Genomic DNA, 19,343 nt, shown 5'->3' with positions numbered 1-19,343 from the left:
ACGGTTGAAAAAGGTATAAATACTTTAATTTTTTTGTGACTTTGAAAATAGTTTGTTGTTCTAAACCTAACTCAAACAAGCTGATGGTTTTGTGACATAGACACACTCCACCGAGTTAAGTTAAAAGTGTTTTAAACACTAATAATGCTTCATAAGGGTAACGGTCGGGTTGCTCCCTATAGGTTGGAATGGTTTTAAGTCAGTTGAGGGACTACTGGGGGTTTGATAATAGGGGCCTGCAATTTGTCTTTGTTCTTGAGACAAATATAGGAAAAGTTCAGTTTCGTCTGGGTTGGGATGGTAACCGCCAAGTGTTTTTTTTTTGTTTTTTTTTTTCTTTACTTGCCTGGCATGCAATGGAGACGTGGTCTTATTCATTATTCCTTTATATCCTAATGATTGATTAATGTGTGATTCAAATAGTACAGGAGGGTCTACTATTCGGTTCACTAGCTGGAATGTTAAAGGTATGAATGGGCCAAATAAAAGAGCTCGTATCTTTGCTCATCTTAAAAAATTAAAAACTGAAATAGCATTCCTGCAAGAAACACATTTACAGATATCAGATCATATGAGACTCAAAAAAACATGGATTGGGCAAGTCTTTCATTCCCACTTCAACAGTAAAGCAAGAGGAACAGCGATTTTAATACATAAGAAAGTACAGTTTTACCCTTCCAAATGTGTTTCAGATCCTCAGGGTCGATTTGTTATTGTGACAGGTGATTTGTTTCACACCCCTGTTGCCCTGGTATGTGTCTATGCCCCCAATTGGGACGATGTTAATTTCATTCATAAAATTATCTCACTTTTACCCAACTTAAACTCACATCGATTAATTTTTGGCGGGGATCTGAATTGTGTTATTAACCCAATTCTAGATCGTTCGAATCCGAAATCCATGCTCCAGTCTAAAATGTCCCAAGCTCTCTCTACTTTCATGGCACAAACGGGCTGTCTGGATCCGTGGAGATTTTTATTCCCGCAAAAGAAAGAATTCTCTTATTTTTCCCCTGTCCATTCTTCATACTCAAGAATAGATTATTTTTTTATAGATAAAACAATACTTCCTTTAGTGGAAAATACTCAATATTCAGCAATTATAATATCAGATCACGCACCATTACTTCTTGACCTTCGTTTTATTCAACATTTTACACAGCGCCCTACTTGGCGACTAAACTCTACTCTGTTGGCAGATAAAAATTTCCACAAACATATATCAGTGGCGATAGATAACTTCCTGCACACAAATGATTCAGAAATGGTATCACCACTGACTTTATGGGAGACATTTAAAGTTGTCATTAGAGGTGAAATTATATCTTATTCTGTATCCAGTAATAAAAAGAGAAATGCAAAACTACAACAACTAATTGATTCGATAGAAAAATTAGATCAACAACTCTCTCTATCCCCTTCTGATGAACTGCTTAAAAAGAGAGTGGAAATTAAAGCACAATATGATCAGATATCAATTGAAAAGACTCAACAAAATCTGCTTTGGTCTAAAGGGAATTTTTATGAACATGGGGAAAAAGCGGGCCGTTTATTATCACATCAGATAAAGTGTCAATCAGCTTCCAGGTTAATTCCACAGATTCGCAACGCATCACAACAACTGACAGTGGATCCTAAAGAAATTAATGAAACTTTTAAAACATTTTATTCAAATTTATATACTTCAGAATTTCGTGGGGATTTATCAGGCATGTCAACCTTTTTGAAGGACCTGAATACCCAGACTATTAATCCAGATCATAAAGATAGATTAGAACAACCAATTGAGCTGCAAGAAATTTTAGATTCTATTAAAGCAATGCAAAATGGCAAAACCCCCGGCCCCGACGGTTATCCTGTCGAATTTTATAAAGCTTTTGCTCCCAAATTAGCTCCGCTTCTTCTGAGAATGTTTGAGAATTCTCTAAACAATACAGAATTGCCACCGTCTCTCACAGAGGCATTTCTTACACTCATTTTGAAGACTGGAAAAGATCCACTAGAGTGCAATTCCTACAGGCCAATCTCTTTGCTGAATGTTGATGTTAAAATTCTTGCCAAATTGTTGGCCTCTAGAATAGATACTGTTATACCAGAAATAATATCCCAAGATCAGACAGGCTTTATTAAGGGTCGCCACTCATTCACCAACTTAAGGAGGCTTCTTGGTATTCTGTATTCTCCTGCATCCAGGGAGGTCCCAGAGGTGGTGGTATCCCTGGATGCGGAGAAGGCATTTGATAGAGTGGAGTGGAGCTATCTATTCGCAGTATTGGAGAAATTTGGTTTTGGTCCAAAATTCATATCCTGGGTCCAATTGTTGTATTCTAATCCTAAAGTATCTGTTATAACAAACAAAATACGTTCACAATTTTTTCCAATACTAAGGGGTACGAGACAGGGTTGCCCTTTAAGCCCTCTTCTTTTTGCATTAGCAATAGAGCCACTTTCCATTATGCTTAAATCCTTGCAGTCTATACAGGGCATTGATCGAATGGGGATGGAGCACAGGGTTTCTTTATATGCGGATGACCTTCTGTTATACATTTCAAATCCAGTTGAAAACGTCCCAAAAATAGTGCGGAAACTATCCATTTTTGGCAGTTTTTCAGGATACAAACTTAACCTTTCTAAAAGTGAATGTTTCCTGATTAACCCTCTTGCTTTACAAATCAATGCGGCATCCCTCCCATTTCGCATCTCTCAATCTGGTTTTAAATATTTAGGAGTCCATATTACTCGTACTTTCTCAGGTTTATATGCAAAAAATTTTTTACCACTCATTAGTAATATTAAGTCTGATCTTCAGAGATGGGATGCATTGCACTTGTCTCTAGCAGGCAGAGTAAATTGTATAAAAATGAATATCTTACCTAGATTTTTATACTTATTTCAGTCACTTCCAGTTTTTCTGCCAAAAACATTCTTCCGTTCTGTAAATAAACCCATACTATCATTCTTGTGGGGGGGAAGGAACCCTAGAATTCGCAAGGAGCTCCTTGAAAGGCAAAGGCCCCAGGGAGGCTTAGCTCTACCTAATTTTATGGGCTATTACTGGGCTGCAAATCTTCAAAAAATTATTTGTTGGTATACGTCCCCTGAGGTTGATTGGTGTAAGGCGGAGGCAAATACTTGTATTTCTACATCGCTTTCTGCTCTAATAACAATGAAGCTACCATTCTCTCCCTCTAAATACTCATCGAGCCCAGTTGTACGTTCTACACTTAAAATATGGTCACAGTTTAGACAAAGGCATAAACTCAGTAACTCTTCTATGCTAAGCCCTCTCTGTAATAATCATTTGTTTCCTGCTGGTAAAATAGATTTAACGTATGCACAATGGCAGAGGGTAGGCTTGGCCAGGTGTAGTGATTTTTATATAAACAGCACATTTGCCAGTTTTAATGACCTCTCAGAGAAATTCCAGCTGTCACAGTCCAACCTATTCCGTTACTTTCAAGTCCGACACTTTGTTCAAGCTCAGAGCTCAACTTTTCCTGACTTGCCACCTACTTCACTATTGGATAAAATTTTACAATCTCCTACTTTTCTTAAAGGTCAAATTGCAGCAATATATAAGATGGTTATGTCCTCAAATGATGTTTTAATTGACAGAACAAGAGGTGAGTGGGTAAAGGACATAGGGAGTGAAATACCTGACGAAATTTGGGATGAGGCTCTTAGTAGAGTAAATGGATCAACCTCGTGTGCACGCCTTAGCCTTATACAACTTAAAGTCCTTCATCGCGCCTACTACACAAAATATAGACTTTCAAAAATTTACCCAAATGTTGATGATTTGTGTGACCGATGTAAAGGTGACAAAGTAGACTTTTTTCATATGTTTTGGGCTTGTGAAAAGCTGAGTGACTATTGGACATTCATATTTAAAACTTTAAATGAGGCCTTTAATTTGGATGTAAAACCCAGTTTTGAAATTGCTATTTTTGGAGTACCAGAATATGGAGTATCACTGACAAATAAATTAAAAAATGTTATTGCTTTTGCCACCTTACTGGCGAGGAGAAGAATACTATTGGAGTGGAAGTCTACAAGCCCCCCTAAAGCCTCAATGTGGTTATGTGATCTAGTGTCATACTTAAAATTAGAAAAAATTAAATATTTAATGAAAGGATCTGTCCAAACTTTTTATAAGACTTGGCAACCCATGATTACACATTTTGAGAAGATGAAGACTCTCACACTTATTGATCAATGTTAAATATTAATAACCAATTGGAGTTTTGCTTTATAATTGTGTAAGGACCACGAATATGTTAGGAAATTGTATTATTGGCTATGTATTTGTATTTTTTTTAATTATTATTATTATTATTATTTTTATTTATTTATTTATTTTTATTATATATATATTTTTTTTTATTTTTTTATTTATTTATTTATTTATTTTTTTTTTATTGATGTTATGAGTATTATTATTGTCTTAACCTTTATGTAATGTATGGTTAATTATTTTGGCGGAAAGGGTTATAAAGGGGGGAAAAGCTATAACTTAAATTGTATGAAACTTTCTGTTAATTCTTTAAAAAGTTTATAAATAAATGATGGAAAAGAAAAAAAAAAAAAAAAAACGACTGGTCAATCCACAGGTGTCAGGATTGGACACTAAAGAGGGCTTGATTTAGACACAGACATGAACTGATTGCTATCTGTTGGCCACTGGTTATGTGTTCAGGATGAAATACTCATTCCACACAATCATTTTGTATTGGATTGATATTATATTTGTATTGTTATGAGCGTCTGGCTCCCCTCCAGTCATCGTCACACCGGCCCTCACATTACTGGCCCACTTCCAGACTCACAAACAGGGTCTGTGTCCAAGAGGAGGAGCGAGAAAACAGTGTTGGCAACACCTGATAAATATTGACTCTCATGACCGCTGCCATAAAATCAGTTGACATCATAGACACATAATAGATTTCATAATACTTTCGGAACATGCATTCAGTCCAAACAGATTAAATTTACATATTTTACCTCAAATGAAATCAGCAAAATAAAGTCTACAGCAGACTTATTTATATATGTGATTCAACATCACTGGATTACTGGATGATAGTGCAGTCTTTTTATTGCAGATTTTTTTTTATTAAAAATTTAAAAGCAAAAAACATGCTAAAATCCTAAAATCTAATTTGCATGAGGAGGGGGATGACATTTACATCCAATTGGTAATTTACTGTACATGTAATGGCACTCAAACCCCAAACTGCTTAATCATCTGGATTTAGTCATATTTGTCACCAGTGAGGTTAACTGTACATCAGGCCATACATTTCAATCAATGGTTGCGTAATTTACTCAAGAAGTTTAAATTAAAATACTGTATTCAAGTCAGAGTATAATGTGAATAGACAATATCTATTATTTTATGTGTGCATAATGTAATAAAACAATATACAAAAATAATGTATTTTAAATAATATTAATCTATTATTTAAAATATTGTAGAACTGTCTGTTTTGTTTGTCTGTTAGCTTGTGGCCGTTAGCATGTATGTTAATAAATGTTAAGGGAACTCTAAGCATTAATGAACATATTATGTGCTATGTGCACCATGTGTATAAAAGCAGTGACATGCACGTGTTTGTGTGTAAATACAGGTGTGTGAGGTGGGTTTGCAGTGTGTTGTGCTGTGATTCACACGGGGTAGGGCCTCAGCAACAGACATCACCCAGTTGCCATGGCTACAGCGATAGGCTAAATGCATTATTGAGTTCAATCTTTCTTAGTCTCTCTCTCTTCTCATGTCTCTTTCCCTCGCTCCCCCTCCCTCATCTTGCGCAGACCACTATTAGCTTTTACTAAAGCATGATGTACTTTTCAAAACACGCACATCGCTGCTACGAAACATCCTTCGCCTCCGTCTCAGAGTCGCGACAAAGGCCTTTCTTCGGGAAACAACCCTTTTCCCTGAGAAATCTCAAAGAGGAACGCACTGTGCACTGCCTGGATTCAGTTAATAATTCAATAGCCTGCTAAATTACAACATAATGTTACACAACAACTCTGCTGGAAACAGTGCCATCTGAAGCTCCTTTTCTTGCAAACCAGTTTTCTGTCCTGTTCTGGGTGTTTTGGCCTGAGCAAACATGATAATGAAGTGTTTAAGATTCACCAGATGTTTCTGCTATAATGCGGTATCCCTCATCAGATACCATGAAACTTCTGAAGTTACTACCACTTAATAATATTCATTCGCAAAGAAGTCCTGCACAAACCAGTCAGACAGTTATGGATATTCACACACAACGAATAGATCTCTATAGTAATCACCGTACAGTATTTTTTTTCTAGAATGTGTAAAATATGTATCAGACCACACAAATTGTGATACACAAACACAAAAGTCTATAAAATGGTCTAATAATAAACACATTATGTATGTACAGCATAATGTGCAGCCCACATTCTGAGCAACTTTTTTAGTTGTAAAGTATTCGTCTTTAAGATCAACCCAAGACAGGAAACACCTTAGCATTACATTAACTGCAAGCTTCAGAACCACAAACAAATACTAAAACATAAGCTTTCTCATTTTGACACCACTATGTAGTCGACCAACATGAGTTTTTTAATGCCTGATGCCAACACAAGTATTTAGAGAGCAAGGTGGCTCATATCTGACGTTATGCCGATACAATAACAATATCGAATGATAGCAAACAACGGATTATGGCTATTTTACACAATATATACTAGAAATACCCTAAAATATTTGAAAACAGAAAAAACACAAAATCTATTGTTTTACACTTAAATTACACAATTTATATAAAAAATTAAGTGTACATTTTTTTTCCACTTAATTTACACATTATAAAAAAGTGCACCATCCCTTATTTTATTATTAGTTTATACAAAATATATATAAAAAAAATATTTAATTATTTTTTTTTGTAAACATGCCCTATCCTATGAATTTTACCTGTATTTTACACAATATATATACTTAAAATAATAATAAAAAGATGACAACAGTAATTTCAGTCAATTCAAATTAAGTTTCACTTAATTTACACGGTTTAAAAAGTAAACAAAAATGCACACTATCCATTGACAACAGTGTCGGTAGATTTCCAAACTAATATTAGATGGAATATTACTTTCTGTTGAGAAATCAATCATGCACAGTTATCGATAATCTCGATAGATCACTAGTACCATTATGTTCCATTCCACAGTATCTCATTCATATTGACACACTGCAATCGTTCTAAAGCAACAAACTGTCCTCTCTACATCCAACACGCACACAAATCTCCCACAAGCTGGCCTGGTTTTCTCCCTCTGCACGAGCTCTCTCTCCTGGTCCCCACCCAGTGCTGTGCAATGCCATGCTACCTTTCTCCTTCACCATGACCATTGGCTCCTCAGTGTCTGCTGGGGCTCTGATGAGGAGGATCAGAGGGAGAGAGCTGCTTCTTCCTGCCTGCTTTCTTCCTTGGGTTCTCCTGCTTTATTCTCCCACTGAATCCAAATGTGAGGAGACGACGGATGAGAGAGCAAGAGAGAGAGAGAGAGAGAGAGAGAGAGAGAGAGAGAGCAAGGCAACAGCAAGATGACAGCAGAGGAATGGACAAAAAGAGCTTGTACTCTCAAACTAAGCAGCCGCTCAGCAACTGCTGGCTTGGTCTTCGTTTCTCGAACAACACCCCCCCCCCCCCTCTCAACACACACACTCTTCATACACATGCATACTATGTGTGTGTGTGCTTGTGGACTCTGCCCTGGCTCTTCTGAAATAACCAGGTTGCAGCTGCCATGTGTGACAAATGCAGATTCCACAGCCATAATCCCTCCCGGTTCGAGACACCACCTTCAATTCTTCAAACAGAGATAGAGGCGATGGACAACGGGCACATGTGACTCGATTTAATATACTGCATATTTCTATCCCTTCCTGTTCTGTCTCTCTCTCTCTTACACACACATACTGTCTCCCTCCCTCTGATTATGTGTGTACTTCACTGAAATGCTGACTGCTGCTTTAACAACTCAAACCTGTTTGTTGTGGAAGAATTAGTTGATAAAACAGGAAAACTGCAACTTGTGGAACTTGGTATGTGGAAATCAAACAGAGTTGTTGGCCTTTGAGGGATCAGCTAGTCTCTCTCCAGACTATCCAAGCATCATGGCTCTAGATTATAGGATTACTAGGCCAACAATTGAATTGGGGAGTTTATTAAGAGACATTATTATTAATATTCACACTGGTGCAGTGGTGTCACAAAGTGTAACGTGTGCTGAGTGAATGGGGCTGCTCTGAGTAATTACCCAGAAGTCTTGGTGCACACAGAAAAGAGGTGGTACGTGTATACATTTATTTAATTCCATATTTTGTATGAGGCTGAGACATACCTTTCTAAAGTTTGGGGTCAGTAAGATTTATTTATGTTTTTGAAAATCTCATATTCTCGCCATTGCTGCTTTATATGATCAAAACACACAGTAAAAACAGTAATATAGTGAAATCTTAGTACAGTGTGAAAAGGACATCGGATGCAAAATTCACTTTTACATGGTATTTGCAAATAAATGTGTCTTGATGGGCATAACCACTCTCCAATGATAAAAATTTATTTCCTCCTTTTTTATTCCCAAATAAACCTAAACAGTCTCAGTAATTAAGCTGTTTTGATTTTCTGAGCAGTATGATGTCATACTGCTCAGGCCCCGCCCATGACGGCTGACAGACTGTCCTGTATTAGCATATTTCCACTCATTGGCCAGTTGCATGCTGTGCGTCATTTTCTCCGCGCTCGAGCAGCTGTAGTGACAACGCAGGTGTTTTGTAGTTGAAGTAAACATAAGAGTCTTCATTTTCTCTTGACATCAGAGCCAATGAGGACGATGTAGTGGATTAGTTTTGTTTTTGATGGTAACGTGCCACAGAACATACAAAAAACAGAAGAGAGGGGTGGTGTGAGCAGTAGCTTATTATCATTTAAAGAGACATGCACCGAAATGGGTCGCAGTGAACAGAGCTGGTTTTGACAAGGTAAAAAGGGTGTTGTTTTACACCACCATTGAGTAATTTTAACCAAAATATGTTGCTGACATTTCATGAAGACCCTAAAAAATCATACCATCCGATGTTCCCTTTAATTATGCAACTGTTTTCTATTTTTACATACTTTCAATGTAATTTATTCCTGTGATGGCAAAACTGAATTTTCAGCAGCCATTACTTCAGTGTTTCATGATTCTTCAGAAATCATTCCAATATGCTGATTTGCTGTTCAAAATACATTTATTTTTATTATCAAATATTTAATTGGTGGGCTGCTAAATATATTTTTATGGTAACTCCAAGATTCTTTGAGACATAGAAAGTTCAAAAGAACAGCATCTCTTTTGATCAATTTATTGTGTTCTTGCATAATAAAAGTTATTATTTTTATTTAAATTTTACTGACTCTGAAACTTGTGAAACTAAACAATCTGTGAAATAAAGTGTGGCTGTGTACAACCAACAATTTTGCCTCTAAAAGTTAGTGACCTTTTTTACCAAGGAGACAACAGTAAAGATCAGCTTTAAATGAAATATGACATGTGTGTGAAGAAAACAATTAAAAAGTTTAACAACACAAAAAAATTATTTAGCCAAATAATGCAAAAACATTATATATATATATTATATATTATAATTCTTTATGTATTTTGGACATACAATGCTAGTTATGAGATTAGCAGGTGCACAACTAAGGAATCAGTCATTATTATTCAAGAAAAATAAATCTCCAAGATGTGGTAGAAATTACATTTGTTGGTAGGGAAAATTATGATTCAGATATAAAATGCCATAATGTGGACATTGTCAACAGGGCCAAAAGTGTCCATAGCCTTAGAAACAGCTATATATGGGTTGATATGGTTAAAGAAGATGAGCTGAATTTTTTTAAATAAGCGGAGGGTGTGTGTGAGAGAGAGACAGAGGTGTCAGCATGGGAAGGCCACAGACAGCAGGTGTTGGATAAACAGAGGAACTTCAAGTCTATATGATTAGAAAGAAGAAAACAGCTGAACCTTTTGTCAACAAGTATGAGAAAAAAGAAGGATCTCAGGCAAAGTAACAAAAATATAGCTAGATCACTAGACCATTATTCTCTTTGTGACCCTGAACCACAAAACCAGTCATAAGGATCAATTTCTTGAAATTTCTCTCTCTGAATAAATGCTTTCCTTTGATGCATGGTTTGTTAGGATAGGACAATATTTGGCAGAGATACAACTATTTGAATATCTGGAATCTGAGGGTGCAAAAAATCTAAATACTGAGAAAATCATCTTAAAAGTTGTCCAAATGAAGTCCTTAGCAATGCAAATTTGCAATGACAAACACACTGAAAACTACATCATGAAACAATACCAGTAAATGGTATTTTACAGGGTAAGGATGAGTGATTGTAAAAAACAAAGTGACCACAGCAGACTAATGAAGATCTGTCAGGAATGTGTCCACTATTTCAGCCATAATCCTGCCAGCGGGATAGTGCTGTGATCCAGCTCAGACTTTAGATTAGCCCCACATCCCACTGCCTTATAAACACAAATACCAGCATCTTTGTTTATCCCCTCAATAATTTTGTAATAATTTACATTTTTGGCTCTTTTCTATTTGAAAAAAGTTCTGCCCCTGTACAGATATCACTTGTGTCACTATGAATCGGAACTGCTGCTCTGCTAAAATCTAAAAAAAATATTGAATATAATATAATACAAAGGCTGATATGTTTAGATATTTCAAAATATCTAAACGTCTTCAAAACTAAAATAATTAATACAAATAAAATGATGTACATGCTAATATTAATTTGTACTAATTATAAAAATAAATAAATAATATGTAATAGATAATAAATACTGTAGTTTATGCCTTAAGAACAGTGTGGATAAAAAAGAGCTTTAAAAACAATTTTCTGCAGTGTCTTAAATTAATAATTTAAATTATTTGTATATTATTTTATCTTTAACATAGTATTTTAATAAAACATTTTTTATATATATTTTATATATTAATATATATACATATATATATTCAAAGTTAGTTTTTTCGTGCATTAAAAAAAATATCCTGTAATTTTTTATTATTTCAAGTCTATTCGATGACTAAAAAAAAAAGTATTTGACAAAAAAATCTAATAAATTCGAAACAATTGTACAATATCACAGACATTCGCATAATATACATATTTTCTATGATAGCAATAGCAAGAGTCTAGCATCTTTCCTACTCTCTGTCCTCACTTACCGGGTCCCATGTCAGGAGGTGCCATTTTCTCCAGGATAATATACTCATTGGGGTTAAGGAAGGGCAGCTGCTCCATCATGGACTGTTTGGGAATGAGGTAGAGCACCTCAGCCACGTTTCCATCTTCGATAATGGACATTCTCCGAACTGAGTTCTTGCGCTTCACCCGGTCCAGCACCACAGAGTCGTCGCTGCGGCCGGAGCCGCACAGTTTGCCAAAGCTGTTAAGATTGGGTAAATTGGGCATGGCAAGACCCTCTATCCAATACGGCAGTCTACAGAATGAAACTAGAGGAGATACCATACAAGATAAACAGAAAACTCGCCCGGTAACACAATAGTGAGTTACGGCTGAACCCCAGGTACAAGATTAAACGTCCAGATCACTGGGGTTTATTTGTGTTGTTGGTGAAGCACCACTGAGCCCCTCCGGTGAGCTCATTCCTTTTTTGCTTAAGCAGATTACAGCCAATGTATTTTTAGTGATTATCTTCAGTGGAATGGAAAAAGAGCACCTGCATGGGACAGTCCAAGTCGTGACAAAACAGATGCATCCCGGCCTAATGCTCTGTGATTGAATGCATCTTCTAGAAGATTATAAAGTTTTACATTGAATGGTATTGCAGCCGTATATTGAAGTTTAAATCATGTGAATGGCTTTCATTGAGTCTTTTACATAATACAATGTCCTTATACTGGACTGGACTGGACTGGCTTGATTAAATTGACATTTCTGATTAAAATAAAGATCCTCTCTATAACCAAAAGCCCTTCTATCTGCACTTGTAAACCCACGCCGAATAAGCATCTGCATTTAAACTGGCATGTCATCAAAGCTGCTGAAGGGGACCTTGTCTGTGGTGCTTTTAGAATCATAAACCCTGCTTCGGTAGCCAATTATTTGCAAAGCCATAAAGGGTTATCTCCACTGTTACTGTCAGAGCTGATAGCTCTTATATTAAAATGCCAATTTTCATTGAGGTTGTTAAAATGGTCATTTATTCAAATGATCCCATCAGCAGAAAGTGTGCGATACTTTTTGTTCGATACACTTAAGTTTATGACTCCTATCTCTCTCTCAAACATGCACAGTACAGCAATGGAACACTTTAAACACACACTTTAAAGGGACTTTTTTTCTTCTAATTTTTTCTTCAATGGAATAGATGATATTGTGAAGGTATAAGAACAGGATGAGAATTATAAGGGTGTTTGGGGAGTCTCACTTCAAATCTGAGTGTTTTAGTCTCTGTTAGCTTTGGAGTCATTTATATGTTAGTACAACCCTAATTTTAGCAGATATACACATTTATATTCAGTCTTCAGAGTATATTATTAAATTCATTAAAATTACCATTCATAGACACACACTAATGTCAACACATCAATAAAACAGCAATGCACTGCCACTGAATGAGTTATTCATATTAAGAGTCATTCATATTCACACGAATAGTCACTCAAACTGTTCATAAGTAATGTTACAGTGCAGTATTCCTGAATTAAAATAGGTTGTGCATTCTTTCACACATATACTGTCTAACATGCTGTAAAAACTTGCGGCGTTCAACATTCAGGACTTAAACTTCCTTTTTTAATAGAATATACATCAACACAGAAAAGAAAGCTACATCACATGGAGGGACAATTCACCCCAATGAATATGTGATGGCTCACTTTTCATCTAAATCTCCTCACCTGTCTGTGTCCTTGTGCATTAAGATAATGACTATGACAGTACAGATGCATACAGCTCACCAGCCTCGTATGATCCAAGTGGAGGTTATGTGAGCAAGGAGACAATGTAATATATAATCACTGTTAATGACAGAGTACAACAGTGCCCAGGCCACCTATGTCTCCTTCCAGAGGGGCTTATGAGGGAGTCACGTATGCATAATCACCACTTTAGCCTCAGGGAGATGACTATAGTCTACCTACTGTGGGCCAAAAAGCATTTGTCAGCTATGCTAGAGCACACTACATAGATGCATGAGCACAGAATCAATCTGCAAAGTGTGTGTTGAGGCACTTTAAAAGTGCAATGTGTAATTTCTGCAAGACTAGCAACAATGATTATGCCTTTCTCACAGAAAGTTCAGGGGCAAATGTAGAAATGTCTCAATATGAGATACACACTGTGACGAGTGGGGTGGGGCCGAGAGACGTGGGAACAGGAGCGAGGCCGCCCATGATGTGGAGGGGCGGCTGCAGTCCGTGAGGGAGCGGAGGAGTCGGCGCCGTTCGCCAGGTGGCCGGAGTCTGCTGCCTCCGTGAAGGAATCCGGAGGAACAGGGAACGGGGGACTCCTGCCGCGCTGCCCAAAACTGGAGGAGCCGTCGCCGTCCACCGGGCGGCGGAGGAGTGTCGTGCCATCCGCCAAGGGCCGTCCAGTGCCACCGACAGGCACCGCAGAGGAGATCACCCAGCTGGTGGAGGGCCGAGCAGCAGTGCGTCTGGGAACCGGATTTTTTTTTTTTTCTCCTCTCTCCCCTCTCTCGTCTCTGTCGCTCTTCCTTCCATCTCCTTTTCTCCCGCAGGTCACCGTGAGCGGTCCCCCCGAAGGGAAGGGGGGGGGGGGGTAGAGTGCAGTATCGGGAGTACCCCCCGGCCTGCGAGGGGCGATGAAGGTATGTCACGAGTGGGGCGGGGCCGAGAGACGTGGGAACAGGAGCGAGGCCGGTGGGTGATTGGAGATGAGCGACACCTGCTCGACTCACCAGTCTCGAGTCCCATGGAGGAGATGGAGGGATATAAAACCGGAGCGACGACAGTGACGGATGAGAGAGGACCAGGCCTGGGTTTTAGTTTGTATTTTTATTTTTATTTGTGCGCGTCAGTCGTCCGTGAGGGGCTGACGCGCTGTTTTGTGTTTATTTTGATCATTAAAATATCATTTGATTGTCCGCCGGTTCCCGCCTCCTTCTTCCCGATGATTATGAAGGTTTAATTTGTTACACACACACACATTCTTTTAATACTACGAGACACTATTAAGCACCAAATGGTCTATTTTAGGATTAAGGATAATGTCATGATTTGAGTGATGGCTCAAAGCACATACACAAAACAATTTAAAGCACTTAACTAAAATCTATTGTTAAGCCTATTTAAGAAAGTAGAACCCAGTATCAGGAGTGCACCATTTAAACAAGCTAAATTAAATTTCTATCAGTTTAATATATGATTCCCTTTAAGTTACAAGCATTCAAATGCTTGAAATGCCTCACATGACAGAGCAGAGAGGCAGATTAAGTCCTGCTGACATTTCAGTGTTGTCATTCACTCTCTGGCTGTGCTGAACAACACCACAGAGTATCCATTACCTCTGTCACACCCTTCACAGTCCACAACATGAAGGTTAAACCAATACACAGTGATGAGACAAATGTGAGCGAGAGGTGAAGAAATGAATGCTAAACTCTATTTATTCACATCTTAATTTTTTCCTTTATTCTTAGGCATTTTAATAGATTTTTGCTTTCAGTCTACAGCACAGGTACCTTTACCAAGTCATCCTGTAGACTCCAGTGTAAATGTATATGTATGTATGTACACATGTGTGTGTATATTTTTAAAGACTTTTTTTTATATAATATTAATAAATTATATATACTGTTCAAAAGTTTGGGGTTGGTAATTTTTTTTTTTAAATAAGTCTCTTTAGCTCACCAGGGCTACATTATTCGATCAAAAATACAGCAAAATAGTACATTATTACATTTTAAAATAACAGTTTTATATATATATGCAAACACTGCCAACAGTGCCCTAACTAAGACTAGTTTTGCATTTTAAAATGTAGATATATAACAGCTTTTTTGGAGTGACTGGTTTAGGGCCAAAGAGCACCATCTACTGTCCAATACATTCCAATTACCCTGAGAAACAGCAACATGAGGTGGTGAATTAGACAAGAATAAAGCAGCGAGATAATCATCAAGCATACTGACAACCGTTAGGTATGAGCAGTAGGTAAAAGTATTCTGGATTTTCTGACAGGAGATGAAGCCACTGCTGAACACATACTGTATATGATGTTCAGTCACCTTTGTGTGATGCGAATTTTTCTTCTTTGTCCACCCTATGGCCTATTACACATATGTTATGATCCAGGCAAGGTCAACACAATCAGGCAGCTAATCTGACCCGAGAAGTGCTCAGGGGCTTGTGCACATATTTGGAAGCTGATACTCCTATTGCTACCGGGCCTTCCATCCATCTTGCCATTCTTACACTTGACCAATCAAATTGCTGCAGAAAGGATGTGCTATCCATTGACTGGCAAAGCTCATGATGGGACGTAATACTGGATCTGCTCCGGCTACTTTTGAAGGAACGTTATTAAACCAACCATGCATGGTCTAATAACCTTCCTCCAAAACATCAAACAATACTCCCTTTCATCACCATTCAGGCCCATGTCTCATTGCATAACATTTCTCTATGTGGCGTATAGAGTTTCTCATGGCAGGAGTAAATCACTTCATAGATGAATGCAGGAAATGTAATCATGAGCATCATGATGAGGAACCCTGACATTTATAACATCCATTCACAATGCATCAAGATTTCAATCTCTCCCATTTTGAGTCTGAAGTATAAACATCAAAATCATCAGATGGACAAATGCAGCACTGTGACTACTTTAATGGCTGCACAATGTAAACATCACAAAGAATGTAAAAACATTAATATGTTAGGGGAAGATAAGAGAAGATGATACTCTTAAATATAACCTATATAGATTTAGATTTGATGATGCATTTGCCAATGTGTTATAAATAATAGCTATTAAATATAAAACATTTACTAATTTACTTACTAGCACAAAATATAAAAACAATCAAAGTGTACTGTGGTAAAATGGATCCCTACCTGGGGCAAAACATGTAAAGAATAATTAATTTTAAATGTAGATATATTAATACTATAAAAAATACTAAATTAGCTATCTATTTAGATGTGTGTTTTGAAAAAACAAGAATTGACAAAACCGAACCCCAGTAAAAGAGATCCATCTGAAATACAATTTTATTCTATGATTGTTAAAAAAAGGAATCATAGAATACAAATGTGGGAAAAATATTGTTGTACGTTTTACAAGAAAATACTGAGTATAGTTTTTCATTTTTAATTAAATGTGCTACTTGCTGTTTCTTTGTAATAATTTTTCTGAAATGTACTCAGCAATTTCTTTTTATTTCACTTCGAAATAAAAACAATATTTTGTACTCAACAAAATAAATTATGCTCACAAATACAAATCTTATTAACAAATAGACACAAAATACTTTAATATGTACATTTAAAAACATGTCACAAATCACTATTTTCCAGAGGCACAAAATGAATACAGTTTATCTCAAAAGTGTTATGACTGATTCAATCTAACAAATGTTGATATTAGGATGAAATTACAAAATTAAGAAGAATATAGCCATTTATTAAATATGTTGAGATTATATTTTGTGTCATCTATGATCACTAGAAAAAAATAAAGTGGGTATTTTAACCCATCTGACCTTACTATATGCAAGTTATTGTAGGCTCAGTTTTGAATAACTGCTCCATTTCCATGTTTTGCTCCCCCTAGCTGCACAACTGAAAACATGTTACACATGAAACCCAGGGCCAAAAATACAGCAAATCTAATCCAATCACACACCATGGAAATTCCCAACTCAAGATCCACTTCAGAGTATAGCATGCACACCATGAAAATGACATGCACGCGCTGCCAGTGCAGTTTTCATACTGTAAACCCAATGTTGGAAGTGTCATAAACTTACCATTTAGATGGCAATAATGAACAGCTTGTCTTATTGTAATTTGACAACTTATGTGATCCAGAGTAGAAAAATATTTAAATACCACTCTGGTTTGTGTCTCAAATATTACAAATGAAGTCGAAAACTCAAAATGCTTGGAGTGTCTCTGTTTTTTCTGGCTGTGCTGTGTGACCCTAATTCAGCATTCCTGAAGGTATTTCATTCCAAAAGAATTGCATTAGCGATTACAACCATGAGTGCAAAAATGTAAGAGATATGTTCATCTTTGCTGAGAAATCCAGAACAAGATGCTTGTGATATTTTATGACATGGAGCTGGACGTGTTTCGTCACACTGTGCAGATTAAATTACCGCATCCCTGCTTTGTTTCTCATACACAGGCTTGCAAACAGATGCATGCTCTCCATGAGCTATAAAGTTGAAGAGTTATGTGTGACACCACCCACTGGCTATCAAGACTCTGATATTGATACTGATTAAACTCATTGTGAATCGCAACACTGCAAAGTAGGCATGTGTCACATCTGTTTCAGGTTTCAAAATGTAAAAACACACACTCTGATGAACACCCACAGAGAGAGACTGTGAGAAAGAGGAAGAAAAAGACAGTCTTATCTACCTTCCGCTAAATGGTTACACCTGAGAGAATATTGTAACAACAAAACCTCCTGCTTTTAGTCTTCAACAATTGCTCCGTCAGTGTTCATTGGACTCACTTGAAGAGGAAATGTTGGGGAAATTCTTTCACAATGTCGTAATCCTTTCCAGAGTTTTTGTATTTCTTTTTCCCCTCTGTATTTTAAGTGAGGCTGGTTTGAGATATATTCCTGATGATTAGTCTACCATGCTAACAGACCGGCCCACGGTTTCAGATGGTGCTCCAAAACACCATAGGGGTGTTTATTTGTTTGGACAACCTTCAAACCTTTTCCCAACATCAGAATCAAACCTTAAGAGCCCTCTCAGCCCTTAAGAGAGTCCCATTACACACTCACAAGCACCAGAGCAAAAAGCACCAAAATCTCTGGAGAGAACAAGGTGCAAGCAAGCAAGACAAAAATAAATCTAACCCTGTGTCCTAACCAGGTGTGAGACCACAAGCAACAAGCACTGCATGTGAAAAGGCTGCATTACACACCCAGTCTGAACATATTTGATGATAAATGTTACAGTACGTGGAGGAGAATTTGAACTACTACTGAGAATGTACGGTAGGTGGGGCTCCCCAGAAAAACACAGGAATAGTCTGTCACTCATGGAGGGTCATTCCAATTATTACAACATGAATTCAAAAATAATGTTGTACAATGATAAATATCTTAAAAATAAAATAAAATTAATTAATATACATATTTAAACTTGCTTATTTTAATTCAAATGTATTACATTTAATAAATTAATAATAAACAAGATACGCATTTTAAAGCATTAATTTTCTAATAATTAAATGGATTTATTTTAAAACATGAGCCTTAAATACGTCTATTGATTTGTCACTTTGAAAAGTGATTTATTCAAATACATTTTTATTTTTGAACAAATACATTGATAATTGATTTCTTTATTTTAATTTTAAATAGCACTTAAAAGTGCTATTTGCTTGTTACAACTGGTTAGGACAAAATTTATGAAAAAAAAAAGCTTTTATCGCATGCCATTTTATTGCTTCGTGCCCGGTTAGGTGTACACTGTATAAAAGCATCTAATTGTATCTGAAATACGCCTTAACACCAGAGCATTAAAAGCTTTGAGTGGGTTCATAACTCAAAAATCTATTTGCTGATGCGCCATTTAGTATGTCACTGCAAGAAGCAGAGTTTATAAAATAAGTGACCGCAAAATACAGTATCATGTGCAGTGACTGGATATACTTTAAGAAGAGTGTGACGGGGAAAGAAAGCTCTCTCAGGGTCAATAACACAAAGAGACTGTATGTTAGCAGCAGCTCTACAGTGATGTCAGGTAGCCACTGGCGATGACCTTGTCGTACGCACAGCACTATTCATTTGGCATCATGCTCCCTTTCACTAATGTAAGCAAACTTAAATGGAAAAGTATCTGTAATATATATATATATATATAATATATATGTTTATACACACACACACACACACACACACAATGGCGATTTTGAAAGAAGTATTATTTATTAATTAACTATTTTAGCAATGTACAAATGTTTCTATTTGAATATATGTGAACATAATTTATGCTTGTGATTTTCAGAAGCCATTACAGCCAGATGATTCTTCAGAAATCATTCTGATATGCTA

The 19,343-nt window shown here is 36.8% G+C and overlaps 1 protein-coding gene across 1 annotated transcript in view; it reads right to left on the bottom strand.

Annotated features, from left to right (window-relative positions):
• Positions 1–11,632, bottom strand: part of LOC132121572 (actin-binding LIM protein 1-like) — a 66,516-nt gene extending 54,884 nt beyond the window's left edge. The window contains exon 1 of the mRNA XM_059531096.1: positions 11,279–11,632. Coding sequence (XP_059387079.1) covers positions 11,279–11,582 — 304 coding nt within the window. The 5' untranslated portion in view covers positions 11,583–11,632. The remainder of the gene's footprint in view (positions 1–11,278) is intronic.
• Positions 11,633–19,343: the final 7,711 nt, after the last annotated feature.

This window comes from Carassius carassius, chromosome 39 (genome assembly GCF_963082965.1).
Source record: "Carassius carassius chromosome 39, fCarCar2.1, whole genome shotgun sequence".
NCBI classification, from domain to species: domain Eukaryota; kingdom Metazoa; phylum Chordata; class Actinopteri; order Cypriniformes; family Cyprinidae; genus Carassius; species Carassius carassius.
This window is presented reverse-complemented; position numbering and strand designations above follow the sequence as displayed.